The sequence below is a fragment of the Acanthochromis polyacanthus genome, chromosome 6 (assembly GCF_021347895.1).
Source record: "Acanthochromis polyacanthus isolate Apoly-LR-REF ecotype Palm Island chromosome 6, KAUST_Apoly_ChrSc, whole genome shotgun sequence".
Lineage (NCBI taxonomy): Eukaryota > Metazoa > Chordata > Actinopteri > Pomacentridae > Acanthochromis > Acanthochromis polyacanthus.
In genome coordinates, this window is record NC_067118.1 from 25882414 (window position 1) to 25903652 (window position 21239).

At 41.0% G+C, this 21239-nt stretch overlaps 1 protein-coding gene across 1 annotated transcript in view; it reads right to left on the minus strand.

Annotated features, from left to right (window-relative positions):
- Nucleotides 1-627: 627 nt before the first annotated feature.
- cd34 (CD34 molecule) overlaps nucleotides 628-21239 on the minus strand; it is a 36344-nt gene continuing 15732 nt past the window's right edge. The window contains exons 4-10 of the mRNA XM_022198128.2: nucleotides 6755-6823; nucleotides 6346-6605; nucleotides 6032-6109; nucleotides 4163-4274; nucleotides 3963-4015; nucleotides 3436-3573; nucleotides 628-2470 (exon numbers count right to left, since the gene is read on the minus strand). Coding sequence (XP_022053820.2) covers nucleotides 2279-2470; nucleotides 3436-3573; nucleotides 3963-4015; nucleotides 4163-4274; nucleotides 6032-6109; nucleotides 6346-6605; nucleotides 6755-6823 — 902 coding nt within the window. The 3' untranslated portion in view covers nucleotides 628-2278. The remainder of the gene's footprint in view (nucleotides 2471-3435; nucleotides 3574-3962; nucleotides 4016-4162; nucleotides 4275-6031; nucleotides 6110-6345; nucleotides 6606-6754; nucleotides 6824-21239) is intronic.

Here is a 21239-nt window from a genome sequence, read left to right on the forward strand (position 1 = left end):
CTGTATGTCCATGGTATGTCTTCTTGTGCTGCTTTCACGTTGTGGCTTATTGTGACAACGGGACTGTTCACATCGCAAGTGACCTTGAGGAAATATTTTCCTTGCAGGGTGTGGAGAGGGACAGGGTCGGCATGGAATTCACATGGGGCCTGATCTTGTGATGAAAGCAGAGGGCGTTAATGGTTGAAAAAAAACCATGTCATATACAGCAGAAGGCGACACAGAAGGCCTAGATGGAATAGTAATAATATAACATAATTACATAAATATATGTGTGATTAACATGATGATGAATAGAGTTGACTTGTGGACTGACTTTTTACTCATGAACATGTCCTGAGCCATTTCGACAAAACAGCTGGGTGATGTTTTCGCTGCCCCACCCAAAACTGCTGAAGACAGAACAGTGTGAAGTGATGTCATTACTACCGCTTATGTAAACCAGCTGTGTGACCTTATGGGCTCTATAGGATTTAAATTCCACGTGTATTACAGCACAGACGTATGCGTCTGCGAGCACAAGTGTAAGTACGTGTGCACATGCACATCCACCCTGTGGTTGAAATCCCAAGTCCCCTTCCCACTTACTCTCATGAGTTTTTTTCATATAAAGTGAGGCTGAAAACATTAAAATTCACAGAAAATCCTTTATTTTTTTCATCTTCAATCCAATTGAACATACAGAGTGCTAGTAAATTGAACAGTCACATTGGAATGTTAGCAATGAAAAGATACAAGATGGATCAAAAGGAGAAATCAATGCAAGACATCCCATTTGTATAACAGAGCATATAGTTTTTCTGCTCTAGTTATCTATTGCAGATTCCTTTTGTGTTTAATCGCAGAAAGAACTGACATCTCGTATTTACAGGACAAAAAATAAAAATACCAAAAAAAAAAAAAATCACAGATTTGAGCCATTAGATGCCTTCTAACAGCAACAGCCCTTGAATATATTTCTTTGTTATATAGCCAAGATCAAATATTGTGAAGGTGCCACAAAGTATAGGTATAAGTACAAAATGAGCTATGAAATGAAAACCTTTGGCACACAGGATGAACATGGCGAGTGTGGATACAAAGAATAAAAACAAGATGAGCATACGCAGTATATTGAAATAAGAATAACACTGACAAATGGATGGTAAGAGGTGACAGTAGGAGGCCCGAAGCCTTTATGAGTTTGTTGGTCAAACAGTCAGTAAGGAGGCCTGTTGGTTTTGTGATTAATCACACCACAGTTCACTGTGGTAAAAGAATTCCTTGTGGTTACCCTTCTTCAAGAAAAACTCCCTCTGCCTCTGCGTGGGGACCGACTGCAACTCAGCAAGCCATCGCTTTGTCAACTCATTTTACAAAATTGTACATTTTACATGGCTAATGTTACATGCACATTCAGACTCTTCATTCACTCACATACTTCATCAAAACTCTCCCTCATCATCAAGCACACACACATACAGTACAGTAAGCAAGAGAAGCTTAGTTGCATGTATATACACAGGCCATGCACAGTACAGATGCAAGTATATGTTAACACACACATGCAGGATTTGATAGCAGCACACTCACGCACACGTTCGCACACTAACACAATCAATAGCTCAGTCAGAAACACAAGATAAGAGCCCAATGTATTTTCTCTCTGAGAAGTTTGTAAACAGATTCCAAGGCAGTGTGATTGATTTCCTATCTGTCTATCATGGCTTTACATTAAACTAAGCAACAATTTAATTTATGTGCTTTACTACTAGAGGGTTTGGCTGGAGCTTTAAACCAAATGACCTGCTGGGTGTGACAGCACATTGCTGTGACTCCAGAGGCTGCAGCAATCCTGGGAGCCAGTGCTGATTAATGCTAGAATTCCCTCTATTCGCACCCAGAACTGCCCATCTCCCGTCTCTTGTCTCCAGCCCGACTGCCGTCAACAACCCAGGGACTGAGCCTTCGTCATCACCGACATTATTCATCTTTGCCGTTATTGTCGTCATCAGACTAGTTTTCCTGATGTTTGTTGAGGCACATAGCCAAAGGAGGAGGCAAGAGGACTGTAGCAACTGTAGGAGTGTTGATGTGGGAGATTGATCTCGTCCCTGATGTCCACTTTGCTGTGGCCTCTTGTGTGGTTGGGCAGGAGTGGATGCAGAAAAGGAGGTGTGTTTGCATAGACATGTGTGTGTGTGTGTGTGTGTGTGTGTGTTTGTGTGTGAATGTGTGTGAGTATGGATGAGTGTGTTTGTGGGGGTAGTTCCTGGGCTGCAATTATTTTTGGACTATTTCACAGCTCAGTGTCTGCCGTCTTGGTGGTGGAATGGCCGTTGGTGGGAGGAGAAGGCTGAGTCTTTGCGGCCTCGGGGGACTCTCCATTTACGCTGGGCTTCTCCGGGGTTTCGGGAGGGGGGTTGAGAGGGGCCACAGACACAAGAGTGTTTCCCTGATTCTCCTGATCCACTGGATAGGCCTCCTCTGCCTGAAAATGCAACACAGATGAACAGCTCATTATTCAAGCAGTTACTGCCTTTAGTTTTGTAACATTGTTAAGCTAATATGTGGACGAAAGAAAGGTTAAAGTGTACATCTGTGCTCATTTGTGAACTGCATAAATGCCTACACTGGACATAGTAGCCATAATGCAGACACTCTTTTTCCTTCATACTTTGACTCTGAACATCATAAAGAACTATATATACTACATGTACTATACTGCATATCTTGTCAAGGCTAAAATGAAACATTTCAATTTCTAATCAGACACAGCTATGCACGTAGATAGATCAACTGACCCCCATGCCTTTTTCACTATTGCTTCTAAACACACACACAAACACACCCTCTAATGTGGTCTCCATCATGTGATATTGTGAGTGGTACAGAGAAACAGCTGGGTCTGGCGAGTGGATGAAACGGTTAGTTCTGCACATGAATAAGGCAGCAGAGAGCAGGGCGTGGGTCTCTGAGTAACGCACACTCTCGCTTTCTCTGTGCGTTCTCTCTGATGGCTGGCCAGCAACATTCCCTAATTAAAACGCCGGCAGACAGTGATTCAAAAAGGAATAGAGCTGTTTTGATTTCAGATGTTGCGTAGCGCGAACCTTGCCCAGGAAAATCTATGCATGCTGTTAGGGAGCCTATAATGAGAGCTGTGAATGCGGACACCCACCAACACGCAGTGAAAAATCAGATATTTATGATAAAACACACCTATAGGTATTGCAGGAAGGGAATCAGATCAGTGTTAATAATTTACAAGCAGAAAAACTTCACATGAACAACTAACTGCAATGACTTTCAATTTGTCGACTGTGTATGGAGTGGTGCGATACTGACAGACATCTCCTGTGTCAGCGAGAACACGTAAGCCATGCTCGGTCAACGGGGGCAACATCCCGTATATTGTACATTCATTATTAACAGAAAATGTAAAAATATGCGTACCAGCTTCACTCCCTTGGTGTCAGGTCTGCGTTGGCATTTGAAGTAACCCAGAGTGAGGGCAAGAGCAGCAAGCAGGCCAGTAATGAGAATTCCCACAAATACAGAGTAATTTGATGATTTTGTCTCTTGCAGTCCGAGCTACAGAGAAGGTCAGCAGATAAGGTTGTGGTCAAAAGAAGAGGAAGCCAGACAATAAAAAAATAATTCTTGGATTAAGTAAATTACAAAGAAAGCTGATACATATGCAGATTCATCACTTTCATTCACAATGTCGGCTGTCTAGTTAGGTTCAGGGGACTGTGCTATCTGATAACAGCAGCAACCCCAGTTAACATAATACATACTATAGTACAAAGAAGGGAAACAGCCTAGTAACTGCTACAGCATCATAGTAAAAGTATGTAGCATATACAGAATACTGTAGAGTATTTGTAATTAACATGGTTTGAACACATCATTGGGTCTGCATGGGTGTCAGGGTGAATTCACCTCCACACCATCAAATTCAAGTTGGTAGCATCTCTTACCTTGTCTTTCAAATTTTTACTGTGGAGGGCACTACGCAAGATCCTCTCGTCAGCTGTAGGTGCAATGAAGTTAAGAAGCACATCAGTACTAAATCAGTCACCTCCTCTATATGTATTGTGTTGTTGACACATGATCAGCTTAATGGGCAACAAGAACCATGCATCTACATAATTACATAATCAATGTTGTTGATACTCACCATCGCTGCTGGTCACTGACACTTTGTTGCCATCTTGGAAGACTTCTAATTGACAGGTTTCCTTGTTACACCAGGCTGCAGGGTTTTGCTGAATAATAAGTTTTGTTTCCTCCTATAAGAGAGAATTTAAACAATGTAGCAGGGAAATGCCCAATACATGCCTCTGTGAATTGACACGAGCTGTCTCAGTAAACTCAGAGGAATTATTATGTGAAGTGTATACTGCAAAGCAATTAAGAGACAGTTCATTTTTCACTATGCTAACAAATTCCCTGAAGTCAGAACCTGCAAAAGCCTTAGCAACCTTTACATTTTCATTGTGTAGCTTCATACATAACCACTGGGCCGACAACCAAATGTGTGCTTTGGAATTTCGAAAAGTATACACATTTGTGTTCCTTATTAAAAATTGAATGCAGTTGAGTGGAAAACTTGTGGACCACACCTTTTTTTCCACCTTAAGCCCGAATTATGATATCACCCCGTTGCGCAACTTTAGGCTTTGCAACTTGGGAACACTCTTCTGTAATGCGATCCAGACAGCTCTCTGTATTCCCGAAAGACCACTATGAGCAAACCCTGAATCCTCAGTTAGTTGGGAGTGGGCCCACAGCTGGACTCTGCTGTAGCACTCAGATCTTTCCGGCAATGAGAGAGAAACTCAGGAGGACTGAACTCAAACAGCAGAATCAATTCAGTGGAACTTGGTCTGTTCTCCATCTGTCACTTATGACCGATCACATCCTGTATTGTCTCATACCCTGCTTTGCTAGGCCTTACATGGCTTTCTGCACCCTTGGCAAGGGTTTTGATGAGTTACATTAGGTTTGCATTTGAATAAACACATGACATGTTGCATTGTTATGTTTTTGATTTAGTTCTGCTGATACAGACTTTTTGAGGTTTTTCATGTTAATTTTTTTGCTCTTGCCTGAAGAGAATAATCTTTTTTTTTGTTTTGTTTTCTGCTACGTGCATTTTTGAGCAAATCATCAGCTGGCTAAGGCTTTTGGCACTGTATTCCATGTTTAGTTTCAGGTTGAGTTGGACGAATGATTTCTGCAGATGGTCTTGGCTCTGTGGATGTTACAGTCATGACCCATTTAACTAAAGTATGGAACTGGGATCTGACTCACTGCTGCATCTCTGTGCACCTGGTCTGACATATTATGCATGTGCAAGGTAACGATGATTTCTTACAACACGTTTGTTGTACTTTGATGCATCAGCAACTGCACACACAATTACAATTTAACACATAAAGGAAAATTATAATTATGTAGTAAGAATGTTCCAAGTATGACATTGTCTAGAGTTTATGTCAGTTATTAAAGGCAATCTGCAATGTAAAGAAACCTAGAAAAAGAAGCCACACCCGTTTGTCTGAAGGACCCTAGAGCAAGAGAGAAACATTAGCCCGCTTCTTCATTTGTCTCCTGCCACAGACTCAAGATTTACAATGGCTGAGGAATGTCTGAGAAAAGATCCGCCTTTATCAGGGCCATATTTCCAACTGTCGCTCTTTAAAACACATTCATCTACTTCCTCGAAGTGGAGCAAGCCACTTCCTCTGGGCACAAGGTGCAGGAGGCCACATAGAGGTCTCGGTAAAAGGAACATGTCACTCCAAGGTAACTAGGATCAACTCTCTCCTCTCATTTCACACTGGTCTTAAATGTTGCATTAAAAAAACTTCAGCTGCTTGTAGCTTGATACTGCTGATAGTTGTGCAGGGAGCAGAGGGAGGGCTTTTGTACCAAGCAAAATGATATAAATATGGATATAAAACTGGTGTTAGTGGATTGATATTTTATGAGAATATTCTGCTTTTACACTTAAACTGTAAAGGATAGACAAATTTGTACTCACACAGTCCTTTGTATCTACTACAGCCTCGACAGCTTTAGTTTCTGGGCCGTGGTCCTCTCCAACACACGTCACATCAGGCTACGGAGACAGTAAACCAAAACAGCACACTTTACACATGACCGCAGCAAGACTCACCAATTGTAAACACATGTCCACTCAAAGGAAAAGTGGTATCTTATACAGAAATACTGGTCAAGTTGTCACACAGCATAACATGTTCAGTCTTTACTTGTCTTGAATGACTTGGTGCAGATGGAAGCTAGCAGTGCTTCCACTGCTAGCTGAAATGTTTAGAAAGGAAGGCACGCACTTACCACAACAGCTTTAACAACTTTTTCTGTGACGGCAACTGGGTCTTTTACATCAACAGGGGCAGCGGTCACCACTGAGGCGTCTCCACCCGGTACGTCGGGATTGAGGGCCGTGTTCACAATGACAGTTACGAATGAGCTACCTCCAGGAGCAGCAGAAGCACCAGAGTCTCCTCCTGCAGTACCAGTGGGAGCAGCAGGTGCATCTGGAGTGGCAGCTGCAGTAGCACCTGAAGTGTCACCGGGGTCTGTAGCACCTGCCACTGAAAACACAATCCGAGGATCATGCCATTATTGCACAGTATCCTTTGTTTATATAAAGCCATGCAAATTAAAATGTAAACTTCTGAAGAATCTAAATTCTCTGGATACTAGTGATATCCTCAAATCTAACTACATTTTTAGGACCTACCACCACTGGCGTCTGTAGCTGGTGCACGTGTTTGAACTTCTACTGTATCTTCTTGACACATCACCTGACCTGCAAAACAAAGAGAGAAAAAATGGCCACTTTAATTTGGCAAATCAGTCCTCTTTGATGCTTGAATAAATTAATGTCTGCTCACGTACCGTTTTAAAGGTTGGTAAACCTGATGAAATGTGACAAATTCTGATCTATCACACAAAACTCAGACAACTGTGGTCAGTTAAAGTTACTTAGCTGCTGTCTACAGCCACATTTTAGCCCGTATTTTTCCTTTAATTTGATTTAAACTTCAGATCAAATCAAATCAAATCAAATCAACTTTATTTCTATGGCACTTTTCATACAGTACAGTAACACAAAGTGCCTCACAGAGGATAAAAACAAGAAAAACACAATATAAAACACTATGAAAAACCCGAAACCTCCCACCCCCCCACAAATATACACACAGATACACAATCACAAATACATTCACACACATACGTAGACATACGAACAGACATACAGACCCACACACACAAACATACCAACATACACACAACCACATACACCATCTGTCGGTAAGGAGATATAGAGGAGACATGGCTGGGCACCGAAATCCGAGGTGAGGAAGAAGTCACCTTTGGGGGCCACGCACACCGAGAGGAGTCATGGACCATGACTGCGGGGGCGCCGACACAAGGACCACCCCAGCCCAGGCAGACAAGAGGCTCCATACGAAGGTGTAAAGCTCTCCAGCCACCCGGGCCAGGGCCATCCACGGGCCAGCACCCCCATCAGTGGACCAGAATCAACTCCAGGTGTGGTAGGCCCCCAGGAGGAAACAGTGGAAAATCGAGGTACTAAAACAGTAAAACAAGATAAAAGCGATAAAAGAATAGAATGTATAAAGTAAAAATGTATATATAAAATAGTAATAAAAACTATAAGAATACCTTAAGAAATTATAAAGAGTTAAAATGAGTCAGTTAAAAGCCTGATTAAAAAGATGGGTCTTGAGTCTCTTTTTGAAAACATCAACATTCTCTGCGGCCCTGAGGTTCTCTGGGAGGGTGTTCCACAGTCGGGGGCCATAATAACTGAATGCCGCCTCCCCGTGTGTTCTAGTTCGAACTTGTGGTATCATTAAAAAGCCAGCACCAGAGGACCAGATGTGACAACTCACTTGCAAGTTTTGGAGTTATAACGATGTTTGTGAATTTAATTCATTCATTTAGTTCATTTATTCATGGCACAGATAATGATACCATCTCTAATTGCAAGTTGTGCCAGTGAAAATGACACTGGCACATACACGTTGTTTTTACTTCATGGCGTAGCTTTCTCCGCCTTTGTCCTTCCCATCATTTTGAGTCAGGGATGTTTGGATATTTTGACACTGGCAATATCTCCCACTTGGTTAAAAGAATTTGGATCTGCTACATGTCAAAAACAGAATAGCTGCGAATGTGCTACCACTAGCAGCAATATTAACTTAATATTATTTCATAACAAACTAAACTCAGCTAAATGTACCACAACAGCAGCAGCAATTTTAGGTTATTTATATGATCACCACAAGGTTAAGACTAAAGGAATACAATGGAATGAGGGGTGTTTTCTTTTTCTTAGCACTTTGCTACATCTGGGTGAATGCAGACCCATCCCAGGAGTGGAGCACCTCACAATCTAAACAACCTGTGTTGTAGTAAAGACACATAATGGACTATAAAAGGTAAATACCTTAAAATCACAACTAGTATATTAGATTATCATTAAATCCCACTTACGCTACTGTTCTTATGTAAGGATGTGTGGTATCAGGGGAAGGAAATTTAAACCACACAATTGGTGAAATGCCCGTGGGAATGAGAGAGCAGCAGGTAGGTTTGAACAGCTTGTCCTAGTGAGTCGAACCTCATACCCAACCCAAAGATGCCAAACTAATTTGGCATGTGTTCTCAAGGGCACTAACTAATTAGCAGTCACATATGGGCTAATTCTCCCTGTCTGCAGCGTATGCAAATGACCAGCTCAGTCAAAAGGTCACGACCTCCTGACGACACATCAGTCTTCGGGGACTGATTCGGTGCAATAATCTTAGGATTAAGTTAGGTGAGGCAAAGAGCTTTCTGATGCAGGAAGGTTTGAAAAAGAAGGCATTTCCCAAGTTCATGTGAGGTAAATGGATGGACGTCTACCCCTGGTTCAGTTGCCTTTTGAAGTCTAGGATCCAATTCATTTCATGACTGAAAATTAACCCGAATAATACTTTGTTTTATGTGTAAAAATAACAACAAACTCTCTGACCATGTTGATCTGGCCAAATAGATAATGCAATTGGGCTTGTGCCAGCACTTTAACTTGTGTTTTAAGCTTGTGCACAAAGATGCACAACTCTTTCTAATACAACTTAGGCCATCATCTACTTCGCCAAAGACATGAAAGAAAACTGAAGCAGCATCAATATCAGGCAGCCTTTCATAGCACTGTAATCTAATTCATCCTGCACCACCACTTCTAAACACTCCCCTCCACATCGAAGAAACCCAGCATTGTGTGTAAACAGTTTAACATTTAACCAAAACTATGCTGCAATCAGAGGAAAAATGTGTTTGGTGCACCGCTACTATTATTTAGGTAATCACCAGATACATGAGGGGGATTTTGGCGTTTAGTGTGTGTTTGAAATCCTATAAACATGCTCGACTTTAACGCACTCTGGAATGAGTGCCAAGCTCATTTTGGAATGTTATCATCCCAAACAACAGGTAGTGTTACACCATTTTTCCTCAGCTGGCAAGAGGCCACCATGCTGCAAACAGCACTGCAGTGAAGGCTCTGTAACAAATAGGTCTCTCCTGCCGTGTGTTTTATCTCGAATATGGCGTCAACTAGCTGAACGCTGTCCAAAGCTGCTCAGATGCTGCATTTTGCATTTGCACGGTAGATGTGGGTAAAAATTCTAATGTTTAAATGTGCTATCAGAGCCTTCAACTAATTGCGTACTGAGCAGCTTTGTTTAACAGGGCAATAATGTGAGGCAAAAATGTGTAGCCACACCAGTGAATTAACTTAATACCTCGGTTTATGCCTCATAAACGTTTTCTTCGGACAAACAGTCTGCAGTGTTTTTAAGGCCCTATATCGTCTCAGCAGTTAAGTTGCAGGTGTTGACTAAATAAATAAAGTGTTTCCAAAAAAACAGCAGTCACTGCATTATTTTTACATGCTGAAACTTGATACAGAATGTCAGGCGCTTGTACACAGTAGCACTCCTCCACTGTGGACACAGACACTTCAGACAGCTGTGTGAAAAATCTGACTGTAGCCAGCCAGAGCCCCCCTCTGCATCAGCCTGAAGCCTTAGGACCTTCAGTCTTAACACAAACACAGAGAAACATACATAACACTCCTACTCCATAAACACAACCTTGGTCTCACTCCAGAGAGTTTCAGAAGGGTTCATAGTGCATAAGGCCAAGACGGCAGATTATGTAACCTCTGGGTTCAAGTAAATCTTGCTCTTCGCTACTCATTTCACTGCTGGCCTACATCAAGTGGATTTCCTGCCCTGTCTGTCCTGCTTAAAGCTTTATAGCCTGGGTGTTCCAGGCTTTGACGAGGTATGTAGTCATGCCAGATGTAAAGAACTAAATCACAGCTTAAAGAGAGGATACAGTATGAGCCCAGGATGGGGATTGACATTTCAAAGACCGTCTTTTTTTTTTGCCTGTGGCTGGACAGATCAACAGCAATTATAAGGCAGGACAAAGACATAAATTTCACTGGCAAATGACAAATGCAATTTGGCAGATGCTTCAAGTACCTTACAGTGCCCATTGACATATTTAGCAGCTCCTGGCAACCGCTCTGCTCTGTTTGGGAAGATTTACAGGACAATGTGAGTTATTGTTGACATGCTGCTGCGACTAAGTTGCTGGTCTCTACATAAAACATCCTGGCATGTAAGCAAGCCCAAAAATTAGTTAAGCTGTAAACATAAGGAAATGACGTCCAAAAATAAAGCAGTCCTAATCCTGTGGGAGATTTTGGAGAATCTCACAACTGACTTTAGAGGATAATATAAAGAAAGAGACAACAGTAAGAAAGGTCACTACTGAGTTAAAAAACCTGTATTGCACATCATCATCATTTGCTACGTTTGAATTAGCTCTTTGTCAGATCATATATTTCTAAGGCACAGAGACTCAAGGGTGAGCAGGGAAGAGAGATGATAATGTGGATGTAGGAGGTTGTGTCGTACCATCAAATTACATGCTGAAGCTGTCATGAAAGTCAGATCCTACGTTCTTACATTTGGTTGTGTTTTCCTCCAGACAACCTCCTTTCAACCCCTCCTCCTCACTGGGGAAAAGCGTTTCACCTCCCCCTTATATACCAACATAATTTCATGAATGCAGCACTAAAAGCGCACAGCTAAGGAATGCAGAATGCATTGCTTTTTCTGGTAGGGATACATTCATCAGTCTAAATTACTGATACTGCCACAGGAAAACTAGACCCTCCAGAAAAACGCGATTATGCGATCGCATGAATTCCCGCATCAATCACCAAAATGCCGCTGATTATGCGGGGGTCAATTATTTCCCAAAAGGCCGCATAATCCCCGCAAAACAGCGCATAATTCCCACAAGAATGTCACATTTCCACGAAAAAAAAAGAGAAATATGCGGGGCCCGCTTGATTTCACAATTTCCGCATAAAATGAGAAAACTATACCCAATATAAATGGAATTGTGAGTGAGCTTTTATGTGACGCCCGGCCTGACGTCATCAGTTCGCGCATTCACACACACACACACACACTAGAAGCACGAGCTGATGCGGAGCGCGGCGCCAGTGTTGCCAACTTAGCGACTTTCTCTCTAAATCTAGTGACTTTCCAAAGCGTCCTAGCGACTTTTTTTTGTCAAAAGCGACTAGCCACAAATCTACTGACTTTTTTCTGCAGTTTTGGAGACTGACAGGAAAACTCGGATCATTCTGCAGTTACTGTTTTCAACAAGCAGCAGGTGCTGCTGTGAGCTCTTGCCCGTCCCAAAGCACAGGCTGTCAGTCCAGTAACCCCACAGAAGTCCCAGTGTCTGATTAGAGGACACATCCATCCGCAGCCAGACGGCAGGTGAATCGCGCATATTTTTGCATATTTCACAACTACTCGCATACTTTGCAACTTTCCGCAATTTCCCTGCATAAAATGGCATAAAACCCCGCATATTTATTTGCATAATCAAGGATTTTTGCCTGCGTTTTTCTTGAGGGTCTGGAAAAACACATACATTTTACCAATTTATTTTATTTTAATATTTTGTTAATTCTTCTATGTTCCTTTTCTAATGCTTGTGTCAGATCCAACCTCAGGAAACCAAAGAGAAACAACTTCTAGAATTAATAAGATATTATAACTTCTTATATTATTCTGATCACCTGACTGTGTGTGGTTCTTAAACTGTTGGATCGATTTTTAGCAGTTCTATGGCATTTAGGTGTGTCAGCTTAAGGCCAAAACAAGCTACTGTTTGATGTTCTGCAGAGTTTCTCAGATAAATGTCAACCTGTTGGAGATGTTAGCTGCCATTTGGGGGAAGTGTTAAAATATTTGTAACATTTAGGCTTCTTGTATTCATGGACAAAGAACTTCTCTGTAGTGGAGTGAAATTAAGTGTTAAAATGGATTGATGTTTCTCATTGGCAGACGTGCTGTAACTGCAATCACTAGCAATGCTTCTAGGAACTGTGCTGTTCCCTTTTTGGTTAAAGTCAGCCTGTCAGCTGATCAATATTCTGCTTAGATGTCAGGTCACCGCCATGGGCCTGATAGAAACTGTATGCAAGCATGTGTCCATAGCCTCGGCATTTGTTGAGTTCTTTTAATCTGATACAGCATATTTGGAACCATAACATAGCTACAGAGTTACAGATGTCTTGAACCCAATCATACGCATGGGATCAATGCTGAATACATTTTAAACACAAGTTTCACTAATTGAGTGCTGCTCTGCATTTATGGTACTGTTTCAAGCCTCAGACACATGATGATGCTGCCAATGTGGCTGTTGCATGTTGCACGAACATATAGAATCACTCACCTCGTCAGTCATGGCTGGTTTAGACATATGAGTTCTGTAAAGCGTCTTGAGACAATCTGAATCAAAATTGGTGCTATATAAATAAAATTAGATTGAACTGAATTGGCTAGAGACCACAGAGCGCTACAGAAGACTTTGTCATAGTGCCCCTTGACCAGTAAAATCCCCACGATGCTCTCTGCTTGCCAACGTGGAACTTCCCAAGACTTCTGATCGCTACAGTAAGAAACAGTAAGAAGCCCCATCTGGTGGTGCAACCAGGTACTACAGCCAATCTACAATACTCAAAATGAGTGTTGTCAAGGAAAAGAAATGGTCTCTGCAGGCGACAGACATTAAATAATAAATGACACAAATTGAATCTGAGCAAAAAAAAGAATGATTGGGACATTCCTAAATAGAACCAATGTTAAGAGCAACAGCAGCAAAACCTGCTTCCTGTCAGAACGGCATTTTTAGCACCACATTTTGAGCACTTCTTTCGAATTTATTCCGCTGGACCCTGATCATGATCAGCGAGTCCACCGTTAGCAAAAACAGAGTCATCAGCCCACTACATGAGTGGATTCTTCACTACGTGTCATGCTCTGTCAGCCTGCAAGACCCAGTTACAGCCACACAGACTGGGTGCATGTTTGTATATGTTTGTTTGAGATATGAGGGTAGGTATATTTTGAATGGCGCTATCTGGTCCTGTACTCAGTCATTTATTATGTCTCTGTCTCACTCATTTCTCACAGCCTTTCACATTCTTTTCCTGAAGTGTAGCTAGCATTGTGATAGCTATTCCTGCTTTTGAATTTAGGGTGGGGAAGAAGGAGGAAATTGTAGTAAAAACAAATACTGTCACACCTGATTAAATGGCTGCAGTCAGAGAGCATGAGCAAGGGACAGCAGTTCTTCACTTATGGTATTTGAGGATGAGGCCTGCTTCCTCCCAGGGGAGACTGGGGAGGAGGCCTGAAGAGGGGGGACGAGTGGTGCAGCTGCAGTAAGTCTCCTTAGGGAGCTCTTTCCCACCCTGCATATGTACTGTACTGTAAAGCCAGTAACATCATGCAAAAGGAGAAAAGACTCAGCCCTAAATCTTGGGACTTGACTTCCACCCAGACTATAGAGACAACACCTTGGATGTCATAATGAGCCACACCCTATTTCCACTACTTAACCAGATGTGCAGAGAAGACCCTAAAGTTTCTTTTCACTCCTTCCTACTAATATTCCTCATTAAGAGAAATTAGATTAGAATTAGTCTGGAATTCTACATTTCTTACTCAAATGATGACTATTTTTCTTTTCACCTAATCTTTTAGTAAATTCCATTCATATCTGAACTTGGCAAATACCAGATTAGCCAGCAGAACTGTGGTAGTGGCAGTAGCAGCAGTTCCTCATACAAATCTCCTCTAGTTAAAACTAAGGTTTCATGATATAACATAAATTACATTACATAGTTCAACTTCTAGGGCTGCGTTAAAAACAAAAAGAAATGTACTACTGTTACCACCAAATGTAGCCATAAAACCATCACAGTCCACTTTATTACTATCTGCTGCAGTGACAACCTCAAAAAAAGAGAAAAAAGAAGAAAACCCAGGATATACCACTCAAGTCCCTGAATGTGAGAACTATTTTTTGTTTCTGAACTGTTGGGTGGCAAAAGTTGACTTTTTCCGGGCTGCCCACGCCCCTGGTGTTTTTAAACAAAACACAAGATAGTTTTCCACAGAAAAATGAGAAAGAATTAACAACATGTTTGGAATGTTTTCCGTGCACATCCTATGACAGGATATGGCCGTCACAGCACACGGCATGAAGTGACCTCTTCGAACTCCAGAGGCAAGCATGCTGGCGACGACTAAGAGATAACACACACCACCAGGCACACACTACTGGAGTGGAATTACAATGACGCTGACCATTAGGGGAACTTAACACTGGGACTGCTCTCTGCACTAAAGATGATGGACGAGAAAGAAAATTGACTTCGCCGAATTTTTGTTTTAGTCAAACTTATTTTTTCTCTTGCTTATGTATACTGCAAGGCTGGGACAAGCTTTGAGGAAGAAAATAAAGAATAAAAAAGTAATTGTGATTGATGGCAGCCACTGACCATTACTTTTATTCAGCCTCTAATTTGCTCATTAAAACTCTTTCAGAGAGGCAGTGAAACTCAAAACCGGTGTTTCCAAAACAGTCCATCCATTTTCTTCATGGATTAAAAACTGAAAACAGCAGCTGCTTCGAGAGGCTACTTGCTGCTCTCCTTTCTGTGTCAGAATCACCATCAGCAGATGCCCACTGACTGATTCCAGCTGCTGTTTTAAGATACTGTGTGTGGAAAGAGGTTGCAAAAAGACATTGAAACCAACAGAACTAAACAGTCTGGCTCTGATATGATTGAGGCTAAGGAGCCAAACCGACAGAAGATTGAGAAATAATGGCAATAATGTGATAACATTCCAGATATTGCTAAACGTGCACAGAAACATATGCATACATAGAGTGGGAAAAATGTCCAAACTCACCTTCAAGAACAGCAAAAAGGCACAATCTTGTGTTTTCAATTAGGATGAATAAAGTATGCCTTCAACAACATGCCATTTACTGAACATTAATTACCAGGAGCCATTATTCTGGCAGTCAAAGGCCCCAGTGAAGGCTCATTAAGAGGTTTTATTCCCCTCCTTTGGGTAAACAGTATACCCCTATTAAAGGACAACTAAACCTGGTTATCCAACAAAGATTTATACACTGCATTGCTTTCTACTGGGATGACATCATCATATCTTTGGATCAGTCGAAGTGAAGCGAATCACGGCGCTGTTGCTTCAGTTTTGAAAAACCAGGGATGACACAAACTCTTGAAATTCACACTAATCTGTCCATATAGCTGTACACAAGCATGATTTTAATCCAAGCAAAAATATATCTGGAGTTTCTAGACGTATACCGCCAAATTTTCAGAGCTGAAAATGAAGGAGCAACAGAAGGAGGAGGGCTTTTTTCTTTCTTCATGCTGGTAAAGCCCAACAGCTGTAAAATTGCAGCAGGGTGCCAGGGGAACAAGGAACAATAAGCTCACCAGAACAGCAGTAATTGGAAGAGGAAGATTTGAATGCTAGCACTGCTTCTGTTTTTCATTAAGATTGTTTCGCAAGGTAAATATTGTTGCTAGACGATCTATTTCTCCAAGTCAGCTCCTTCTCCTGGACGATCATTTAGTTTAGTGGCGACGGTGGTTTTGTTTCTTATCATTGATATGTTGTCTTTGGAACCGAGTTGGCTTCAAACGTAGATAATTCAGAGAGAGAAAACACATAAAAGTTACTCCCTTTGTTTTGGTGGTTGTGCTGATGAGTCCTTGCAAATGAGGTAACAGATCGGACGCTGATGACAGACAGCGTTTGTTAGGATATTTTAATGATTTCAGCTGTAGTCCGACTTGGCTCTCACATGTAGAAAATCGCTGCAGTGAACTGGCAGTTTGACAAAACACAGGCTCCAGGTTTAATTACTTTGCAAGCTCACGTGGCTCCTCAGCCATGACTTTGGGCCCAAGTGGACACACACCCTAGCCTGACATAAGACCACTATCTGCCAAGGCTTATATAAAAGACCCACACCCTCCAGCAGATGACGTGACTCAAACTTCACCATCACAACTTGGGACTGGAAGAATGCTGGTCAATAGCTGAAGGCCATGAGAAAGAGAGTGGCAATATTCTGCACATGTTTATACTGGCAGGACGAAGTTGATGTCTGAGAAACAAAGTTTTAACGATTTGTGTGCAAGAACATATGGGTGCTGATTTTTACTATCTCTCTCTGAAGACTGTGCTGTAGTTTTTAGAGTTCATACAGGCATTTCTCACATTTTCTCACTCTGTGAGTTTTCAGGTGTTTTGCGGTCAATCAGCTTTTATGATTTAAGTCTTGATCAATTATATGCATTAGTGAGGGTCACTGAAGCGTGCGTGATACAAAGGATACAGAGGATCGATGGTTTGCGCACACAGCAACATACGCACGGCAAATCTAGAATCCTTCAACCATGAGAGAATATCTTGCTTTAATGTGGTATATTCTACCAGCAATTGTCACGTTATTCTGCTCTGCCTGAGGCCCCGACTTCGCAACAGAGTCATTGTAGATGACAAGCTGAAATAAGCGAGACAAGATGTTTTTCCCCTTCTCCGCAGCAGATTTAAAGCTTGGGTTTTCCCCGAAATCTTGAGAGAAGGAGAGAGACAGCCTATAACATACTCCAAGAGGCGATGAATGACATCATCCAACATTGCAGTCCATGCCCATTTCAGCGCTACATATTTGCACGCCTGCATAACTACTGAATGACAGCCATGGGAAGCGGGAGTATAAACTAAATCTGTTTGCCAGAGAGTCGGGATGATTGACCTGGTTATATGTGACAGGCATGTTTGCTCTGATAAACATGGTTATATACATTCACTAATCAAGTGCATCAAAGACTCTCATCCTACTGAACCCTTTTCTTGCGTTTGCCTAAACCAGTGATCAATGTTTTGAAGCTACAACCCTAAAATAAGATGTTTTTCAACTGTAAATCCTCTTAATTCTCTCAATATTGTTTTTTCAAAACTTGTACCAATATGCCAAAAGACTAGGACCATCCCTGTTTAGTAGGTTTGTTTCATACCACCAAAACAACTCCAACGAACCGAGGCATTCAAAATATTATCGGTGGATCCTTCAAGTCCGGCCTTGTTAGGATTTATTTTTTAAGGTACTACTAACTGAACACTCAAATTAATGTTACATATGAGTGTTACAATATTGATAAAAACAACCGTTCGATGTGTAATAAATGTACGAGTTGTGTTTGACCTTTAAAAGGGAAGAGATGAAGTTAAGCTCTAACTTCAAGCTCTGATGGACGCAGACAGGTCAGGCTGGAAAGTTACAGCTGCTTTCAAAAAATGTTTCATCTTCTACACATGCACAAACTAACAAAGATACAGGTTTGGCTTTGATACACAGCACATTTCCATTTCCTTACAAGGTAACAACTAATTGTACTGAAAATGCAAAACTCAAGGTTGTTTAAGGGTGGAAACCATAACAATCCTCCTTCTGAGATATCACCAGTACCTGCATCACATCACAGCTAATTACAAAGGAATAGACTAACAGGTAGCAAGCGGGAAGAAGTTTGCAGAAGGTTTCTTTTTACAGGGTGTGGCTCCTGGGGATTGGAGGAATCGTGTGCCAAGAGATATGGACATATCTGTGCACCAACTAATGAGAGAGCTAAATCTAAACCACGGTTTATCCCCACCTTTAGCCAATCACATTTCAATATTTGAATGATATGTTTGTGTTTTATAACCAATCACATTTCACCATACTGTATAAAATGTCCTGTTCATATCAGACTTTATCCTTTTCTGGAAGGCTGTTCAAAGCAGAGAAGGCCCACGTACAAGATTCTTTTGAGACACTGATATTTAGAAAATAAACAGCTTAACTGGAGAGAAGTAGTTTGTCTTCTATCTCAAAAACGGACACGCTCAACACCCTTACCACTGTTGACAGACCCTCCTCAAAAGCCTTTGCTGTCTTGGGAATGCTCTGACCCAGCTCTTAGGCCACAGCAATGTGGCCCTTGTGAAATTTGCTCAGGTCTTCCCACCTGCCCATTTCTCCACCATCTAACATGCTGTTACAGCAGAAATCCAACTGTTCACTTAGCACTTAATACATCCAACATCTTGACACACACCATATGCAAACTGTTGTGTTAGTCTTCTTGTTGAGGCAAAATAATAATAAATTGTTGTACTGTGTCAGAATAGAACATTTTAACAGACTTTGCCCAGTGCGTGACTTTTCTCTTTCTCCCTAAATCGTGTTTCATACTATATTTGACTTCATAAATATGCCTATTGCAGAATGAGTAGTAAGTCCAAGGACTTTGCATAATGAGCTCGCCGGTTTCCATGGCTCCCAGATATCACAGAGAAAAAAGGAGAGTGTAATGGTCATGTTTTCTCTTCGTGTGGTTTAAAAACAAGCCTGGGATCAGCTGCCTCACTCATTTTGCCTTTGCTTGGTTCACAGTACGATTTCCACTAAATCTGATACAGCATTGATTAAAGCTCCTGACCTACAACAATTTCACAGTAAAAACTAGACACAACAAGACAAGACACACAATGGAGCACAATCTATATTTATATGGATAGAGTGACTTGACAAAGAGTCTTTATATATAGATCAAGCCAACCATTATGAAGAATGAAACATTAAAACTCTCTGTCTCTTTAAATGAATACTGACGTCATGAGGAGACATATATCACTGCAAACACACAGGCCCATATTGTCAAAGAAGTCAATGAGGCAATGGATTGTCTCTTATGACATGTCTGGGGAGGCAGGATGAGGATACAGTCATACACTGCATTCATTTAAGTGAGAGATTTTCCCTTTGTTTTTGTTTTTTTCTGAACCACATGTGACTACGGCTCTGCAAATTCACACCATCCTGACAGTTATACACAAATGTTATTAATCTATCAGGTCTGTGTGATCGCAAGACTGCTGTTTAGGTTGGAATAAAGAACTGAGGATAGGCAGACTTGTGGCAACACCCTTGCAATAACCTTAAAGGAGAAATCGGATTTAAATTAAAAAACAAAGCTATAACAGAGGCAAGAAGTTTGTGCCTATTTCAAACGGCTAGGGCCATTACTGTGATGTTGGAAACATTGAAAACATTGCAGCTCTGTGAAGCATAGATTTAAAAGATAAACTGTGTCTGGTAGGTAATATGCTATATATATATATATATATATATATATATATATATATATATATATATATATATATATATATATGTCAGGGTAGAGACTGCGATTTGGTAGAGTTGGAGTTTCTACCAGTAGAGATTGCGATTGGAGTCTCTACCAGTAGAATTGGAGTCTCTACCAGTAGAGACTGCGATCGCAATCTCTACCAGTAGAAACTCCAATCCTACCAGTAGAGATTTGTCAGGGCTAAGGTTAGACTTTTAAGGTTAGGGTCAGGGGTCAGGGCAGGGGTCAGATTTAAAGTTCCATCTCTACTGGTAGGATTGGAGTTTCTACTGGTAGAGACTCCAATCGCAATCTCTCCTGGTAGAAACTCCAACTCTACCAAATCGCAGTCTCTACCCTGACATATATGTTGAATGAATATACACCCCCTGTCAAAAGTTTTAGGACACTTTCTCATTCAAATTACGTAGAACATGTCCTACAACTTTTGACAGGGGGTGTATCTACCAAATTTGGTACACATATGCAGCACATCAGGCTGAACAAAAAAGTCAGTGACAGCCACATTCCAAACCCAACAGGAAGTAAGCTATTTTACGTTGAATGTCAGATTTTGCCCATTTTAAAAAAATTTTTTCTTCAGCGAACTCCTCCTAGGGGGAAACTCCAATTCACCTCAAATTCGATCAGTACATACAGGAGGCCTTAATGATCCAAAGTTATTAAAATCTTTTTCCGAAGTCAAAGGGCGTGTCCGTGGCGGCCTCTGGAATTTTGATCCTTCGCCATGAAATTTCAAATGCTGTGTAAAGTGCCCTGAACATGCTCCAATCTGCCTGAACCTTTACAAGTATGATCAAAGTCCTGCCCTGATCACATCCATATGATGAAATACACCCCCTGTCAAAGTTGTAGGACAGGTTCTACTTTATTTGAATGAGAAAGTGTCCTAAAACTTTGACAGGGGGTGTATGGGGCATAAAAGAATATAGTGATTGTTATAATCATAATTAAGAGGGGATAAAAACTAAATCAATGTATTCAATTAAACATATATATATATATATATATATATATATATATATATATATATATATATATATATATATATATATATATATATATACATATACATATAATAAGACTGGCCTGGAATAGCTGTTTTTCACAACAATATATTGTTGATTATTAGCTCATCTTAGTTCTCAGTCATTATTCCTTAAATATTATTTTAAAGGCGTGTCCCTGCACTGCAGCTTTAACTACATTTTGGGTTTTAATGGTGGAAAACAGGTCATGTGACTCATATTCTGTCTGTTCTAGGAAGTTGTTTAATATACCACCAGATACATATTCTTCATATTTGTTGTTTAAACCATAATTCTAATGTCTTGGTTTGTTTTGTGAAACCAGCATCTATTGCCTGTCTGTCTCTCCTGGAAGAGGGATTATAGCTCTTCCTGAGGTTTCTTCTGTTTTTTTTTCTGGCTATAGAATTCTTCGGGGTAGTTTTTCTTTATCTAAATTGAGTGTAGAATGACAGAGGGAGTTGTATGCCGTATGAATAATAAGGCCTCTTGAG